General features: G+C 33.0%; 1 protein-coding gene across 1 annotated transcript; it reads right to left on the bottom strand.

The window, feature by feature from the left end:
- Window positions 1-13,651: 13,651 nt before the first annotated feature.
- LOC129301091 (zinc finger BED domain-containing protein RICESLEEPER 2-like) lies at window positions 13,652-17,019 on the bottom strand (the record flags this gene model as incomplete). Its single annotated transcript, XM_054939654.1, has 4 exons — window positions 15,757-17,019; window positions 14,901-15,687; window positions 14,009-14,076; window positions 13,652-13,819 (listed from the first exon to the last, which is right to left on the bottom strand). Coding segments are annotated over exons 1-4 (2,286 nt in total), but the record flags the coding sequence as incomplete, so codon positions are not given.
- Window positions 17,020-17,277: the final 258 nt, after the last annotated feature.

The raw sequence follows: 17,277 nt of genomic DNA, 5'->3' as shown, positions 1-17,277 counted from the left end.
TCCTAAACACAGCGGAAGCAATAAATATAAGTTTATCAAAGACCAAGAAAATATATGCATTTTAATAAAATTAAGTCAAATTTGGGACTATATGCCACAGCTCGTGCCACATGTGCCGCGGTATATGGCATAGAGACCATAGCTATTCACTTTATGCCGTGCACCACAGTATACGAATACATGTACCATAGCGCACACACTTGAAATTGCTATCATTTTGCAGTTTCTGGTGTGAACTTTAAATGTGCACCATTTTCGCATCTGATATCCAATTAGGGTGGTTCACACGAAGCTTGTTTCAAAATCTAACTAATGACACCGATTTTATTTCAATCCGATATTTCTATCAAAAATTGGACACCCAAGTGTATTTTAACCATTTTAAGTCAAAATTTGTCACTCGAATGTCTTAATTCAAAACCAAATGCCATTAGCTACCTTTTAGGCCTTGACCATGTCCCAATGGATAATACATACATGATTGACCATACATATGCACATTATAACACATATATACATATTTAGCCTGTAAACTACCCATATAATACTTTTGGGCTAAATTGCATTTTTCATTCTTAATCTCATATAAGGCCAAATCATCACACACTCTTCTAGTACATCTCATATAGACACATATTCACAATCATCCACTAGCCCACTCAATCATTTCATTATTCACACATATATAAAGGGCTAAGGAGTTCAAAATCACCAAAACACCATATTCAACATATTATGCACATGTTTAAATACTAAGGTAACTTGTACACAATTTCATAACTTATAATTTAAAGGTTCATTACACCAATTCTTACAAAGGCTTAAACAAGGGATGTCAACTCAGCCTATGTCCTTGCCCTTCGACCCACTAGTGCTGGAACCTGAAAAAAATATGAATAACCACGGTGAGATAAAAATCTCAGTAACTAGTATGGTTCATTTAATGCCTATTACCACAAATAACCATGCCCAAGTAACAAAACTAAATTAATATTAAATATATGGTAAAATATGAAGAAATCTCATCTTTTCAAAATATTTTCACATAAATATACACTAGCATGATCATCTAGCCATCAAACCTCTAATGCTCTCCAACATGAAACTACAGGCTCTCTTGGATGAACCACTTACTGACCCGAGCACACTTTTGATAGTAGAAACACCCAGCCAAAGGTAATCTAACCCACTAATGGACTACAGTTACCTTCTTCACACACTTGTGATAGAGGCATCGTTGACTCCTAACGGCACCTTAAGGGCACCAGGGAGTTGCCAAACTACCTAGATGTCCCATGATAATAGTCTCATAGTATGCCGTACTGGATAACCTATGGTAACAGCTTGTATAATGCTGCACCGGATGTCCTATGCTGTCATCCTGATCATATGGATTTTTCACTCCCTTCTACACACACACACATCCCCATATATCATAGGAGAACTCCCACCTCCTATGATCATGTTTTTTCACAATTTTCACTGCTCTTTCACATTTCTATATATATAATCTCATAACACACACACACACACATATTAATTGAAATCAGTAATCTTTCACATTTCATTTGAAAAATTGATTTTCATGCTAAAAACTATCTACAAGGTTAATTTATGCATAAAACTCATAAAGCAATAAATTTCTCATGTTGTATTTACTTCTACACAGTTATAATAGTTAATAAACACAATAAACTATATGGTTACGTTAACCCTTCTATTCGATGGAAAGGTTTACCCATGAAATTTCCTTACTCAAATCTCTCTCCACTTATCTACGCATTACACACTTGAATCTATACAAAATTAGCATTCGAAGTCAATTTCACTATTGATAAAGGTGCCAATTATCGCAGTCAAGCACCTAATCGCTATTAATTCCACAATTCAGACTCAGTTATGCATACCACAACTAATTATCCCTCATTACTAGCTTTAACCTTTACCTAGCCAAATTTCTCTCACTACTCTCTTTTTAGATTTAGTCAAACTGTGCCTACAACTTCAAATCTTTATCGTTCCGACTTAAGCCAATCACAACGTGTAACACCCTAAATTTCTTTTTCAAAACCATTTAACTCAACTATGGTAGAAAAGTATTTACCATAATAAACAGAAGTCAACTTATCTTTCAAAACAATTTAACACAACCATGGTAGAAAAGTGTCTACCATGGTAAACAGAAGTTAACTTATCCTATTTTTTGTTTTTAACAATTCTATAATTTAAAACATTACAATAGTAGGAAATAATAAAACATAAACTTATAAAGTATTTCACCTTTTAAAATAACTACCATGGTAGAAAAGATTAAACTAGAGACATAAGTACTATTATGGTAAATAGAATTTAACTCATTAAATTGTCATTTCTAAAAATTGAGATCCTAAAAAATTAAAAATAAAATAAATGTAAAAGGCCCAAAAGATTCTCTTTTCAAATAATACAAATCAATTTTATACAACTAATACATATCTATAACCATAGTTGAGTTATAGCCATCTAACACATTTTATAGCAATTAATCCAATATAAAAACATTTAACAATTGGCTTAAGCTTACACAATGTAACATCTCAAATAAATTTTTACCTCACACATGCCATTAGGCTAAAACCACATTTTCACTACTACAGAATATATCTTTAGGAGCAGGTATTTAGGAGCGCTTCTTTAAAAAGCGCTCTAAAATGTAAATGTGGAATTTACCACAGTGCTTTTCTAAATAAGCGCTCCTGTATGTCAGGGCTTCTCAATAAGATAATGCTCCTAATTAATATAAATTAAATATTAAAAATTTAAAAAGACCTTTGGGAGCACTCGTAGTCAAGCGCTTCGGAAGAAGGTGCGCTTCGGAAGAATAGATCTTCCGGAGCGCTCATTGGAGAGCGCTCCGGAAGAGTAGTCTCACATTTTTATTTTTCCATCCGTGTCATTTTTCTTTTCCTCATTCATGAGTTTCTTTCAAAACCTCTCTGTCATTTGCTGAGGCCTTGCGTTTTGTCCATTGCATTGTCACTATTTCATCCATCACTGTTCTCACTCATCGTGCCTCGCTATTTCATCCATCGTGCCATCCTGTTTCATTTGTCGCTATTCTCATCCATTGCGCCATCACTATTTACTGTTCGTGCAGTCACTATTCATTATTTCTGCACTGCCATCGCCGCCGCCACTATTCTCTATTCTAGAAAGTCATCCACCGCTGTCGCTGTTCTAGATCTGCAACGCTGCTGTACACCAAAGGAAGCGATGCCATGAAGACCTCTGTTGCTGCCGTGCATTGCTGCTATACAATGGAGGAAGTGATGCTGCAAAGACCTCCACTGCTGCCGTAAAGACCGCCGTTTTCTGCCGTGAAGACTATACTGTGAAGGTTTTTTTAATAATTAATTTATAATGTAATATATTGATATATTGATATATATTTGAGAATAAATTTCATATATATTTTTTTAATAATCAATATTATAGATAATATATGAATTGAAGTTATTTATATTAGAATTATGGAGTATTTGTAGTTGAGAATTTAGATTAAAGTTGAGGAAACTACCTGAACATTTTTATTTTATTTATGAAATATATTTTTAATTTTTATTTGGATGAATTGATATTTTTAGTTTAAATGTATTGTGTTATGGAATTTGATTGTTTGATCATTTGGGAGGTTCTTCTTTAAGGGAAGATGCCGTTGAATTTTTTTTATAGAAATCTAAGTCTTTTGTTTATTGAATTTTGATAATCATATTAGTGATATGGATCGTAAGTGGATGTTGGCTAATCGACTATCTAGAGAATATTGGGATGGTGTGAATGAATTTATTGAATTTGCATTTTGTCGTGATCAAGACCCCCGTGAAGTTATATGTCCTTGTTTGAAATGTTACTATGGAAAAAGAGTAAAGCCAATAGAATTGAAAGATCATTTAATATGTAATGAGATTGATCCAACTTATACTTATTGGACCACGCATGTGGAGATAAGGAATAATGCAAATGATTAAAGGGATAGTACGAGCTACTTAACATTTGATCATGATAGTGGGACATATGATGTTGACCGTCTTGATGAAATGATTGATGTGATTAAAGAGGACCTTAGGGATTGTACTAAGATGTTTGAGAGGTTGAAAAGGAACGCTGATAAACCATTATACCCTGATTATAAAAAATTCACAAAGCTATCAGTTATTTTGAAACTATACAACCTAAAAACAGCAAATGGATAGAGCGATAAGAGTTTCACAGATTTGCTTGAACTCTTATATAAAATGTTACCTGAGTACAACGAGCTTCCACCTAATACTTATGAGGCTAAAAAAGTGCTCTATTCTATTGGGATGAGCTATGAGAAGATACATGCATGTCCAAATGATTGTGTCCTCTTTCAGAAAGAGTATTCAACCTTAGATAAGTATCCAAAATGTGATGCATCATGATATAAGAGAAATAGATGTAGCCCAGCGAAGGCATTGTGGTATTTTCCAATCATACCAAGATTTAGATGCCTATACAGCATTGCAGAAGATGCTAAATACTTAACATGGCATGCTGACGAGAGAATTAAAGATGGCAAGCTACGGCACCCTGTAGATTCTCCTCAATGGAAAAAATTTGATCTTAGATACCTTGAGTTTGGGGTTGAAGATAGAAACTTTCGCCTTGCAATGGCCACTGGCAGAATGAACCCACATGGCATGCAAAGTAGTACTTATAGTACATGGCTGGTTATTTTGATGATTTATAACCTAGCTCTAGCATTGTGCATGAAGTGCAAATTTATTATACTATCATTGTTGATTTTTGGGCCTCAACAACCAGGAAATGATATAGATGTGTACTTAGCTCCTTTGATTGAAGATCTGAAAATTTTGTGGGAGAAGGGTATGGAAGTTTATGATGGGTATAGAGAAGAACATTTCATCCTACGAGCAATGTTGTTTAGCACCATAAATGACTTTCCTGCCTATGGCAATTTATCAAGATACAGTATTAAAGGACGAGATGCATGTCTAGTATGTGAGGAGCACACTTGTTCAGTGCAATTGGAACATTGTAGGAAGAATGTCTTCATTAGTCATCGATGATTTTTGCCACAAACACATCATTACCAATAACTGAAGAAGGCCTTCAATGGCAACCCAGATAAGGGTAAAGTTCCCATACCATTAACTGATGAGCAGCTCTTTGAAAAGGTTAAAGATTTAAATATTGAATTTGAAAAACCATTTGCAAGTAAGATTGTTAAGAATGGTTGGAAAAAGAAGTCCATATTCTTTGAGCTACCATACTGGAAGACCCTAGATGTTAGGCATTTCCTAGATGTAATGCACATCAAAAGGAATATCTATGATAGTCTCGTTGGCACGTTACTCCACATTTTAGGAAAGAGTAAAGACGGTATTAATGCAAGGATGGATTTGATTAGCATGGGGTTAAGAGAAGAGTTGGCACTAGAGAGGAAGGGAAAATGCACTTTTTTACCTCCAGCAGCTCACACCTCGTCTAGAAAGGAAAAATTAGCTTTTGTGAATTCTTGCATAAAGTTAAAGTGCCAGAAAGATATTCTTCAAATGTAAGTAGCCTCATATCCATGAAAGACCTCAATCTAGTAGGTCTCAAGACTCATGATTGTCATATCATCATGAAAAATTTATTACCAGTAGGTATACGATCCATTTTGCCGAAAAAGGTGTGAGCTACGATTGCTAGATTTTGTTTCTTCTTCAAGGCAATTTGTAGCAAGGTGATTGACCCGAAAAATTGCCAAAGCTAGAACATAAAATAGCTAAGATTTTAAGCGAGCTCAAAATGTATTTTCCACCTTCGTTCTTCAATATCATGGTTCATTTATTATTTCACTTAGTTAGAGAGATGTTGTGTGGCCCTGCTTATTTGAGATGGATGTACCTAGTAGAGCATTACTTGAAAGTATTAAAAGGATATGTAAAAAATCAAAGTCGGCCCAAGGGGTGTATTATTGAGAGATACATTATAGAAGAAATAGTTGAATTATGCACTGGATATCTCTCTAATGTGGATGCCATTGGGTTGCCAAAGTACATAAAGAACACCACAGGTGAACAGGTTGGAATCATTGGGAAGAAACTCATTAGCATAGACAAGACACAATGGGAGCAAGTTCACTTATATGTTTTACACAACATTGAGGAAGTTCAACCATATATCAACAAACACAAGGCAATAGTTAAGAGTCAGAATAAAGGTAAAAATGAAACTTGGCTAGCAACATATCACAACTGGCATTTTATATATTAGTTTAGAGCTTGCATCTTTGAGGAGTCTCACCCATCAGAAAGGTTAAGGTTTTTGGCTAGGGGTCTCGAATTTGAAGTATTTTCTTATACATGTTATGTAATTAATGACTTTACATTTTATACGAAAAGCCAAGATGCTCAGAGCACTATGCAAAATAGTGGTGTAACGCTTAAAGCTCAATCAATGCACGTCTCTAGTTTTAAAGACAAGAACCCAATCTATGCGATGATGTCATATTTTAGGATTATAGAGCACATTTGGAAATTGGATTATATCAAGTTTCACGAACCTGTCTTTTGTTGCACGTGGGTTGATAATAAAAATGGCTTTCGAATTGATGAGTTAGGTTTTATTCAATTAAATCTTAATAAGGTGGCTCATAAAGATGAACCATTCATTTTGGCATCACAAGCTCAACAAGTGTTTTATGTGTCAGATCCAGTGCATAAAAATTGGTCGATTGTTCTCTCAACAAATAAAATAGTGGGTAATGAAGAGGATGAAGATTTCAATGTTAAGGATGACCCTTTTATGGGAACATCACGGACATTTGATGTTTCAACTGGGGATAATGCCTTCTATATTAGAGAAGATCATGCAGAAGGGATTTGGATTGATGAGGGATATGTAGAACACACAAAAGAAAAAACAAAAAAAAAGAAAAAGCAAATTTTAACACTTGTAAGTTCTTTATTTAAATTTCCTAGCTTTTAGTTGTTAAAAATTTACTTGTAGTTGTTAAATTTTTTTTTGTTGTTAAAAATTTACTTTTTTTTTCTTTCAGGTATATGGCTGTGATGCTCTACCACTGAAGAAGAAGCATTCAAGGAAGTTAAATAGGGTAAAATTGTTATGAAAGCAGAGATACGGGCTCGAGCAGCTGGTCGTAAATTACCAGTAAATTGGAATGATAGGGGCCAATTAATTAAGTCTCCTTAGTTGGTCAGTTACATAGAGGTCTTAGCTCATCATTATATTCCCTGTTGCATTGCAAACCGGAGAAAGAAAAATGACCCACAACTTGAAGAAGTAAAAAATAATATATGGGAAGATCTGTGTATATCTTTTGACCTGGATGAGAGTCATAGGCATTACATCATGAGAAAAGTAGCATATGCTCATAAAAAGTTTCGAGCTACTCTCACAACATATCATCTAAAAGATGCAAATAAAGAATTCAATCCTCATCCTCCTAAAATGTATCCAGAGATCCAACAAGAGCATTGGGATGAATTCATTAAAATGCGCCAGCAACCTGAATTTCAACATATCAGCCAGGTCAATCGCTCTAGAGTGGCAAGTACTCCTTTTCAATATAGAGCAGGAAGAAAGAGCTATCCAGATATTGAGCATGGTTTGGTAAGTTTCAATTAATATCTTATATTGATATTACTTATATATATAAGGAAATGTTTTTTAATCATTCTAATATCTTCTTTTAAATAGAGGGAAGAAGTTGGACCTAATGCTCCAATTTCTTGAGCTCTTGTTTGGAAGACTGTTCGAGAAGATAAAAAAGGCAAGTTACTTGATGAACGTACTCAAAAAGTCTGGGAGGATTGTGTGAGTGTTAATATTTTAGTGTATTACTTTATTTACATTTTTTACTTAACAATCAATTTACAATTTGTTTAACAGGAAGCATTATCACAATCAATATCACAAGATGATGTGGGTGAACATGTAAATGTCCTTGGTAGGGTATTGGGAGCTCCAGAGGTCTCTGGTCGTGTTAGAGGAGTTAGATTTGGCATTTCTCAGGGCACCTACTTTGGATGTTGGTCTAAAATTTTTACTGAAGATGATTTTAATGCAAGGATGGTAGAAATGGAGGCGAGAATGGAAAAAAAATTTCAAGCTTAAATGGAAAAGATATTTGAGCAAATGATTGGAGTTGTAAATATGCCACAAGGTAGCCCAAGTGATAAAGATAGTTGCTCATTCCATACTAAAGAAGACTTTCCTAAGGTTATAATTTTTCTTTATATTATCTTCTCTTTATTTACAAATTATGTTTCACATTTTTTAAAATATTAATTTTTAATTTTTAGGGCGAGTCACAATGTCAATTATAATTAGAATCACCACATTGTCATGTTGTGGCACTCGGATTTGTGTATAATGACAATAGTGTTACTATATACTTCAAACCGTTGCTTGCTGATCACTTAAAGGTGACTATAACTATTCTAATAGAAAATGATGCTGAGTTGCCAGTGCAAATAGAAGATGAGGATATATTTACGATTTTTGATGCCGTTGGAACTTACGTGGCTTGGCCTACAAAGCTCATTAAGTTATAGATATAATAATTGATCGTTCTTTAAAATCATTCATGTTTTTTTACAGACTTACCAATCCATTTTACATCTTGTAGTCCTCAAAATCTAAAGAAGTTGTAAAGAAGCCAATCAAAGCGAAAGGAAAGCTGTCAAAAGGATCTACCTCTATGACTAAGGCAGGGAAGACTAGCATAGAATCTACTCAATTGAAATATCTTCATCAAAATGCACTTGAAGTGATTATGCGGACAACATTTAAAAATAAGATCCGTGAAGTAGAATTTGAAAAGGAGATTTATGGTGAAATGATTAGCAAAAAATTATCAGCTGAAAATATTAACGTGATTCTGACCAAGGATTGGCTACAAACCACACAATTAGTTTATACATCAGGTACTTTCTCAATTTTATTACTTATTATGGTATTTATTTAATTTTAGTTGTGAATGATTCTTTTTGTTTTCATTTTAGGTACTTATATTATACTTTTGTGGTGTCGGGTTCATTGATAACAAAATTTTTATTTATTAGCCCGCACAACACTAGTACCTACAGTGTTGAGTACCATTCTCAAAAAATTATTGATACATTCAAAGTCAAAGGCAAAAGAAACATGTTATTTTTAGCTCCTCACAATCCAGGGTAAATTGTTATTATTATTTATTCTTAACTTTAGGTGATATTTTAGTTAATGAAATATTTTCTTTTTTCAGGCAACATTTGGTGCTTGTTTGTATCAATCCATTCATCCTTGTAATTTATTATCTTGATTCATTAAGAGATAGTCACTTTAAGAACTACAAATCTATGATGATATTATTTAATCAGTAAATTTTTAGTTCTATATTCTTTATATATGTTTATTATAACAATTAGTTTTTACTTGATATGCTTAATCATTATATAATAGGGCTGTAGCATGTTATCTAAATGATTATTTGATTGATATTTTATGTTTATTATTTTGAATATGTTGTTCTGGATTGATGTAGAATTTTTAGAAAATTCTGAAACTTCTAAGTTATAGGGGAGACTCTGCCAAATTTTCGATAGCAAATACTTGTATCATATATATAACTTCATCACTGAAGTATTTTAAATTAAGTTAGAATTTATTTCTACCATATTTTAATAATGACATTTTTTATTGTTTTATAGGTACCTACACAATTACAAGGTTGCAAGTGTGGATACTATGTTATGAAGTTTATGAGAAAAGTAATCACACAATAAGAATTAATCATTCCTGAAAATATAAGTCAAAAGCTTTGAAATTAAGTTAATATAATGTTAATTACTTATATATTGCTTTTATATCTTGTGTAGTATTTTATTGGAGCAAGATATTTGCATTTTACTATGGAGCAAATAGAAGATTTAGTTGAAAAGTGGTCAGAATATATTATTGGTTGTTTGTGATAGGAAGTTAGATTTTAATGTTAGAAAAATAACAATAGTTTCATTTGTTAGGCTTGTTAAAAATTAAACTAGGTTAGTTAGGAAATTGAAATTGTTGTATCAGTTTCAAATTCTTTTCTTATATATAAATTTTTATGTTAATATTATTTTTAAATTAGTTTTTGATATTATGATTTGCCATTGTTAAAGAGACGTAAAAGGAGAAATTTTAAAAAATTTGATTTAAAAAAATAAAAGTAATATACGGGAGCGCTCATTTGAAAAGCGCTCCTATAAAGTACCATATACGGGAGCGCCCTATATAGATCATATGGGAGCGCTCTTTAATAGAGTGCTTCAGTATAGTGTATACAAACAGTTAAATGTGTGCTTAATAAGTGGAGAAACAACAATCATATAATTCCAATAAAAATACAAGAAATATTACAACGCATAACAAACAATCATTATTATCTCCCTTTATTAACCTTGAGCCATAGCCCTCATTCGGTGTTAAACTACCCGGCCAAAAGTAGATTAGCTGAAGCCCTTACAAGCCACCTGCTGGGCTCTAATAGGGGTGCACCACGTGGCACATAAATACAACAATAGCAACAAGTCTCCTAATACCTCCCACAATAATTAAATAAATTTATAATAATATTGTACAATTATACAATATTACAATCTTCACAATTTTCTCATTTTCAACAATATTACAATATGACGTCCTACTTAGCAAAAATACTTCAAATGCATATCCACAATTGTACAATTTTTCCATAAACATAATAAGTTAATTTTTCAACAATAATTCATAATTTTCTCAGTAATCACCCAATTAATATGAAGCAATACTAATCACAAATTAAAAGCATGGTTATCTCGTAACTTTTTCAATAAATTATTCCTTACAATTTCTCTCTCAACACAATCTTTATTAACAACACAATCTATAAATAACATATTATTTATAAATATTAGTTTCAATTATTGAAACTAATAAAATAACTCTAATAATAGAATTAGAGAATATAGCATAATTTCTAATCTCAATCTTAATACAAATTTAGAGTTAATACTTTTAAGTAAAATTTTTAACTCTTTTTTTAGTCATCAATAAACATTAATAAGCTAGAATGAACCTTTAAACCAATTTATATCATCAAAATTTTTATTTTTATTTCATAAATTCGCACCAAAAAACTCAAAAATTGAAAAGTGAGTCTCAAGCTTAGAATCATCATCCTATAGCCCTAATAATCTATTTCTCATCCCAAATAATCATCTAAACCTCAATAAATCAATATATATTTTTGAATGTAATAAAAATTTAGTCTAGGATTTGATCCATAAGCCTCAAATTCAAAGCTCATCAACAAATTTATGCTCTATAATATTTATTATACTATTAATAACCTCAACAACCATATTTATTCAACATAAATTCATCCTTCTTTCAAACCCTAAATTTTTTACCATCACAATATTAGAAATGAAAGGAGCAAGATGAATAAGAAAAATTTTTAGAACACTTACTTAGTCTTGAAAAACTTAAAATCTCACCCTAAATATCCTATTAGGAAGCCTCACTTTTTAAAATCAGATCCCTTGTGTTGGCAAACTCACTTGCTATTGCTCCCTCTATTTTGCGCTCGAAGAGAAATAAAGAGGGAAGGAGAAATGAAGGGAAAATGGACATTTGTTGTTTTTAAAAAGCACCTGTAGGTCCCATGTCTTTTTTCCCCCCCTTTCTTTATGTGTGTGTGTGTATGTATATATATATATATATAATAATATCAACTCCCTTTACCGAAAAGAACGCCTGTAGCTTCCTTCTTCTTTTTAATTTATTTATTAATCCCTCATTCTCTTACATTTCTTGTTCCTATTTCCTAATAATGATGATGATGATGGATAATAATTTCTAAAATCTTAACTTAGAATTACATGCAAAATTAAATCTAATAATCATTTCTTATTAATTTACTTACCTCTAAATATTTTCTAAAATTTCTATTAATCAAAATTAACTAATAAAATTTAAATTGGGATGTTACACAAAGTACTAGTTTAGTTCTGAAAAAAATTTTTATTACTATAGGGTAAGGAATTAACTCTTTAAAACTCCCAAACTCAATTTCTCACTAGTTAAAACTAAGAAAACAGGGTAGAATTAGATATTAAGGTAGTATGAGATTTACCTAATAAGTAACAGGTCAAAAATGTCATCCTTGCTCCTAATTTTGCTTGCTCTAACAGAACCCCTTCTCTTCTCCACACCAAAACCTCTTTCTCTTATTCTTCCCTTTTGTTTCACGAGCTAGACACATCCCAACTTATCATAATTTTGCTCAATGTGTTGCGGCACGTGGCACAGTAAGGGAAATCCTTACTATGCTCACACACTTTGCTTTGAGACTTCTTTCTTTCACTCATATTTGTTCATATAACACCCCAATAAGTCAAATTAATATCTCACTATCCAAAACCCTAATCCCACATTAAATCATTAACTCATTTCCTAATCAGTCATTAATGCAGGATTAAAAATTTAGGATGTTATAGTAAACCTCTAACCTCTCAAAGGTTTGAGGTAATTGAGAAAAACTTAATTTATATAGTTGAATATTAATTGGTTATTTGTTGAAAATGGCTTAATTTGAATCATAATTTATATTTTCAACTATTGATGCAATGTTTTGCAAAGTGATGAACTTGTGAAATTGTGTTATGATTTTAGAAATAGAAATCCTTGGCAAGCCATCTCTTTGTAACTAAAGATTTGATAAATGGCTAATCATTATGAAATTGATAAAATATAGTATTTGGCATGTGGAGTGAGTTGAGTTTGTGATTATAGATATGTGAATCCATATTATGTGATTGATGGTTGAGTTGCATGATTATGTGGTATACATGTATCGTATGATCATTGGTGGGAGTTCACCTGGGGAGAGGAGTAGATGATTAAATCCATGTGGTATTGGCAGTGACCGTTGGAATCGAGAACTTGGCTTGGCACGACTATTGGAATCAGGAGGTAGCCCTTATCCCATAGTCGATTTAAGACTATCCTACCTATTCTACAAGGGATTCGAACTTAACTAGTCTCTATTGGTTCATAAGGAGACTAGATTAGGGATAAGACACCCCATGGTTGTTAGTATTAAAGAAACTGAATTACACAAGTGAGTAAGTTGACTTTAACCTAGTAGCTCCTTACAAGTGGAAGGTTGGGTTAGTCCGTTAAGGACGTAGCCATCGAATAGCTACCAATTTCATGTCAAAGGTAACAGAAGAGTATAAGGTTGGCTTTGATCATACATATAAATCCGGCCATATAGTTATTAGTATTGTAGTCTGGCATGTGTTAGGGGTGCATGGTTGGTATTATTATGACCCCATGTTGTGACTTGTCATTTAAAATGGTTATATGTGCCTTTGGGCTCGGTCACATGGATGTTAATATTGTGAATTATGGGCAATTTCATAATATGTGTTGCAATTATGTGTTCTTGCTTATTTGCATCTGTTTTCTCTTGATATACAACTGTATATATTAGATAAAACTTAGTTATTGAGTGGTTTGTACTCACCCCTCAATTCTTAATATTTTTAGGGCCTAGTTCATCGGATCGGGCTTGGGAAAAGCATACTGAGGCATAGGATTGTGGTGAAAATCTTACTTTCATGTAAGGGTGTTCACGGGACGGGACGGAACCGGGACATCCCTGTCCCATGGCCCGTCCCGAAAAATGATCGGGACTAAAAATTTGTCCCGTGTCCCGTCCCGTCCCGGAAGCTGTCCCGTCCCAAAAAGAGTCGGGATGGGACCGGGATGGGATCGGGACGTCCTGGATCAACGAGATTATTACAATCTTTCAACTTATTACTTGATAAGAAAAAGCATCCAAATCTTTTTGTTCACAACTCAACCATATAAATAAAATTTTTTTCGCAACTCAACACCCAGATCTTTTTCTTTGAAAATATTTCTCAACAATGTCCTAATTTTATAGGAGATTTGGAGAGAAAAAAATTACCTCATATTGCTTCCATTTGAACGGCACTTGAATTCTTCCCAAATTCTCGATCACTTCAAATTCCTTCCCTGTAAAATCATATTGAAATAAAAAATTCAGTCTTGCTGTTCACCTGAAGTATTCCTATAATTAATTTATCATTAATTGCAGAATTAAAATTACTGTAAAAACACATTAAAGTTTTGAGAAAGAACCTATTTTTAGCGTGCCCCTGTAATTTATAAGTGGTTCACTGTACTCTTCAGGAAGCTCTTTCACATCATAACCCTAATACTTAAAAATTGCTATGGCAAAGAAAGAAACAAATTAGAGGACAAATTAGAAGACATAAATTGACTACATGCTTTACAAGCAAAGCTATACTATGTCAACTATCAAGGTACTAAACCTGCTACTTTTTCTCGACCTTCATCATGTAATGTAGTCTCAACTAGTGATGCCATCATCTTAAATATCAAAATTTTAGAAATATCAAGATTTTGGAAATACCAAGATTTTGGAAATATCAAGATTTCCTACTAAAGGAAAAAAAAGCAGTAACAGAAAATCAAATTAAATCAAGTCTACGAAGAACATTTCAACAAGCAGCAGCAACATTCAAAAGACAAATAACAACAACAATTCAATAAATACAGCTTAACAAAGACAAGTAACTTTTAAGTAATAAGTGCAACAACAAGTCAAGAATCAACAATTTAAGCCCCAAGTACAACTTCAACTTCAACTTCAACTTCAACTCATTGCTCTTCCTCTTCAACTGAGATATTTGAAGCTAATGATTTTTCTGAAAATAAAACAATAAACACAATATAAACAAAAATTATTAAATATATATAAACAAAAAGTTAAATCATATTAAAAGAAATAATCAAATATAAAAAAATGATATTACCTTCCACAGCTTGCTCTGTATCGTTAAAATTATCAACATCAACACCTTTCAGTTTTGCAGTTGATGGAGATAGCCAGTTTTGGGCACAAATTAGTGCCTCAACCATCTTTGGAGATAGGGAGCTCCTAAAATCATCAATTACATGACCTCCTGTGCTAAATGCAGATTCTAAAGACACAGTAGAAACAGGCATGGCCAATACATCACGTGCAATTAATGAAAGGACTTTATATTTAGCCGAATTCAATTTCCACCATGTTAAAATGTCAAAATTTGGATCAAGTGCTTCAGCTAACTCATCGTGCAAATACTTGTCCACCTCTGCATACTTATCTGCTTGAACCTCAATCTCTTTTTGGGCAAGAAACCTTTGAAATGAAGCCCTAGACCTAGAACTTAAGAAAGTTAAAGGCCTACGATCTGATCTAAGTGATTGAGTCAAACTACTTTCACTTGCTCCTTGTGTCTGACTTTGACTCTGACTTTGAGTCTGAGATGTGTCAACCCCACTTGAATAATGATCATATAAACGATACAAGACATCTGAGACTTTTTTTGTCATAGCTTCACGTTGTGTAGTCTCAAGAAACATATCCTCAAAAGCAAACTGCAAATATTTCATTTTATACCTTGGGTCAAGTACCACTGCTACCACAAGCAAAAGATTAAGTTTCTCTAAGTTCCCCCAATACTTATTATACTTGGTCAACATGCTCTTAGCCATATCACAAAGCAAGGAATCATGATTGTTTGCATTTTCATATAAAATTGCAAAGACATCAACTATCTGTTAAAAGCAAACATTTGAGGTCATATAAAGTGATCCTGAAAATTGCAAAGTAATATCATAGAACACCTTCAAAAAGATCACAAAATCTTTTGCATCCTTCCAATCATTTTCATTAGGGGGACCAATCAAATTTTTATCCAAGAAGAAGTTTCTGTAATCATTATCTTGCTGCTCCATCCTCTCAAAAACGTTGCAAAATTTAATTGCACTCTCTAACATGATGTAAGTTGAATTCCATCTAGTTGGACAATCCATGCTTAGTAGCCTTTTTGAATCAATTTTCATTTTTTCCACAAGCTCCTTGAATTTATGAAACCTTGATAGAGAAGATCTCACATATTTAATGGCATTTTGAATGCCTTCAATACACTTGTGCATATCCTTCACACCATCAGAAACAATCAAATTTAAGATATGCGCACAACAACGTAAGTGCAAGAACTCCCCATCACAAACTAAACTATTCCAATGCCTCAAGACCCCCTTTAAAGATGCCAAAGCAGTGTCATTAGAAGAAGCATTATCAACTATGATTGTAAACACCGTATCAATGCTCCAAAACAGCAAGCATTTCTCAATTTCTTGAGCAATTGTTTCTCCCTTATGATTTTCAACTACACAAAAATTCAAGATTCGCTTTTGATATGTCCAATGCTCATCAACCCAGTGAGCAGTTAAGCACATATAATTGGCATTTTGATTGGAAGTCCAAGTATCAGTAGTGAGTGAAACACGGATTTGAGATTTTTTAAAATACCTTTTCAACTTTCTAGCTTCTTCAAGGTACAACTTGTAGCAATCTCTAGTAACTATCGCTCTTGAAGGGACTTGAAAGCAAGGTTCTAACCTTCTCATCATCTCTTTAAAACCATCACCTTCCACAACATTAAAAGGCATCTCATCCAATATCACAAATATAGCAATGGCTTGTCTGCAATCAAGTTGATTAAATAGATGATGACTCAAAGTTTTAGATGACCCTAATTGAGAGCCCGATAGCAAAGATTGTACCAACTTGTTTGCTTTGTTCGGATTTCTGGGACATCTTTTTACATGTTTTCTCATTCCATTTGTACCATGTCTTGTAGAGTCACAACCAATTGTTGTTGGGCAATACTTGCACTTAGCACGAGGTTCTCCATTAGTTTTGTCCAATGGCAACCTTTCAAAATGCACCCAAACAGCTAATTTATGTCTCTTTCTTCCACTGTCTCCTTCATTCTTTGACTCATTTCCCTCATTTTCCTCTTCAGTATCAGGTGATAAAGCATTTTCAGGATCTCCTTCTATTGTTTCAACATTTTCTTGAAGGGTGGGTGTAGTGGCCATTTTTCTTTGCAATGTAGATTTAGCCAATAGCAGCAGCAACAACAACCCTTAACTGATTAAAACCTCATATTAAATATTCAAATAGATTTAAAAGAGACCAGTCTGACATAGTAAGCACAATAAATCATCAAAACTTTTAACAAATTGGTAGAGAGATATAATCCATTAAATCTCACAGCAGACAAAAAAAAGTAAGCAATTAATATATTGTTGTAGCACTATTTTCAGCAAGCATAACAAAAGCAAAATTAAAATATC

The sequence above is a fragment of the Prosopis cineraria genome, unplaced genomic scaffold (genome assembly GCF_029017545.1).
Source record: "Prosopis cineraria cultivar Desert tree isolate PC_DT_omini unplaced genomic scaffold, ASM2901754v1 PC1889, whole genome shotgun sequence".
NCBI lineage: Eukaryota > Viridiplantae > Streptophyta > Magnoliopsida > Fabales > Fabaceae > Prosopis > Prosopis cineraria.
This window is presented reverse-complemented; position numbering and strand designations above follow the sequence as displayed.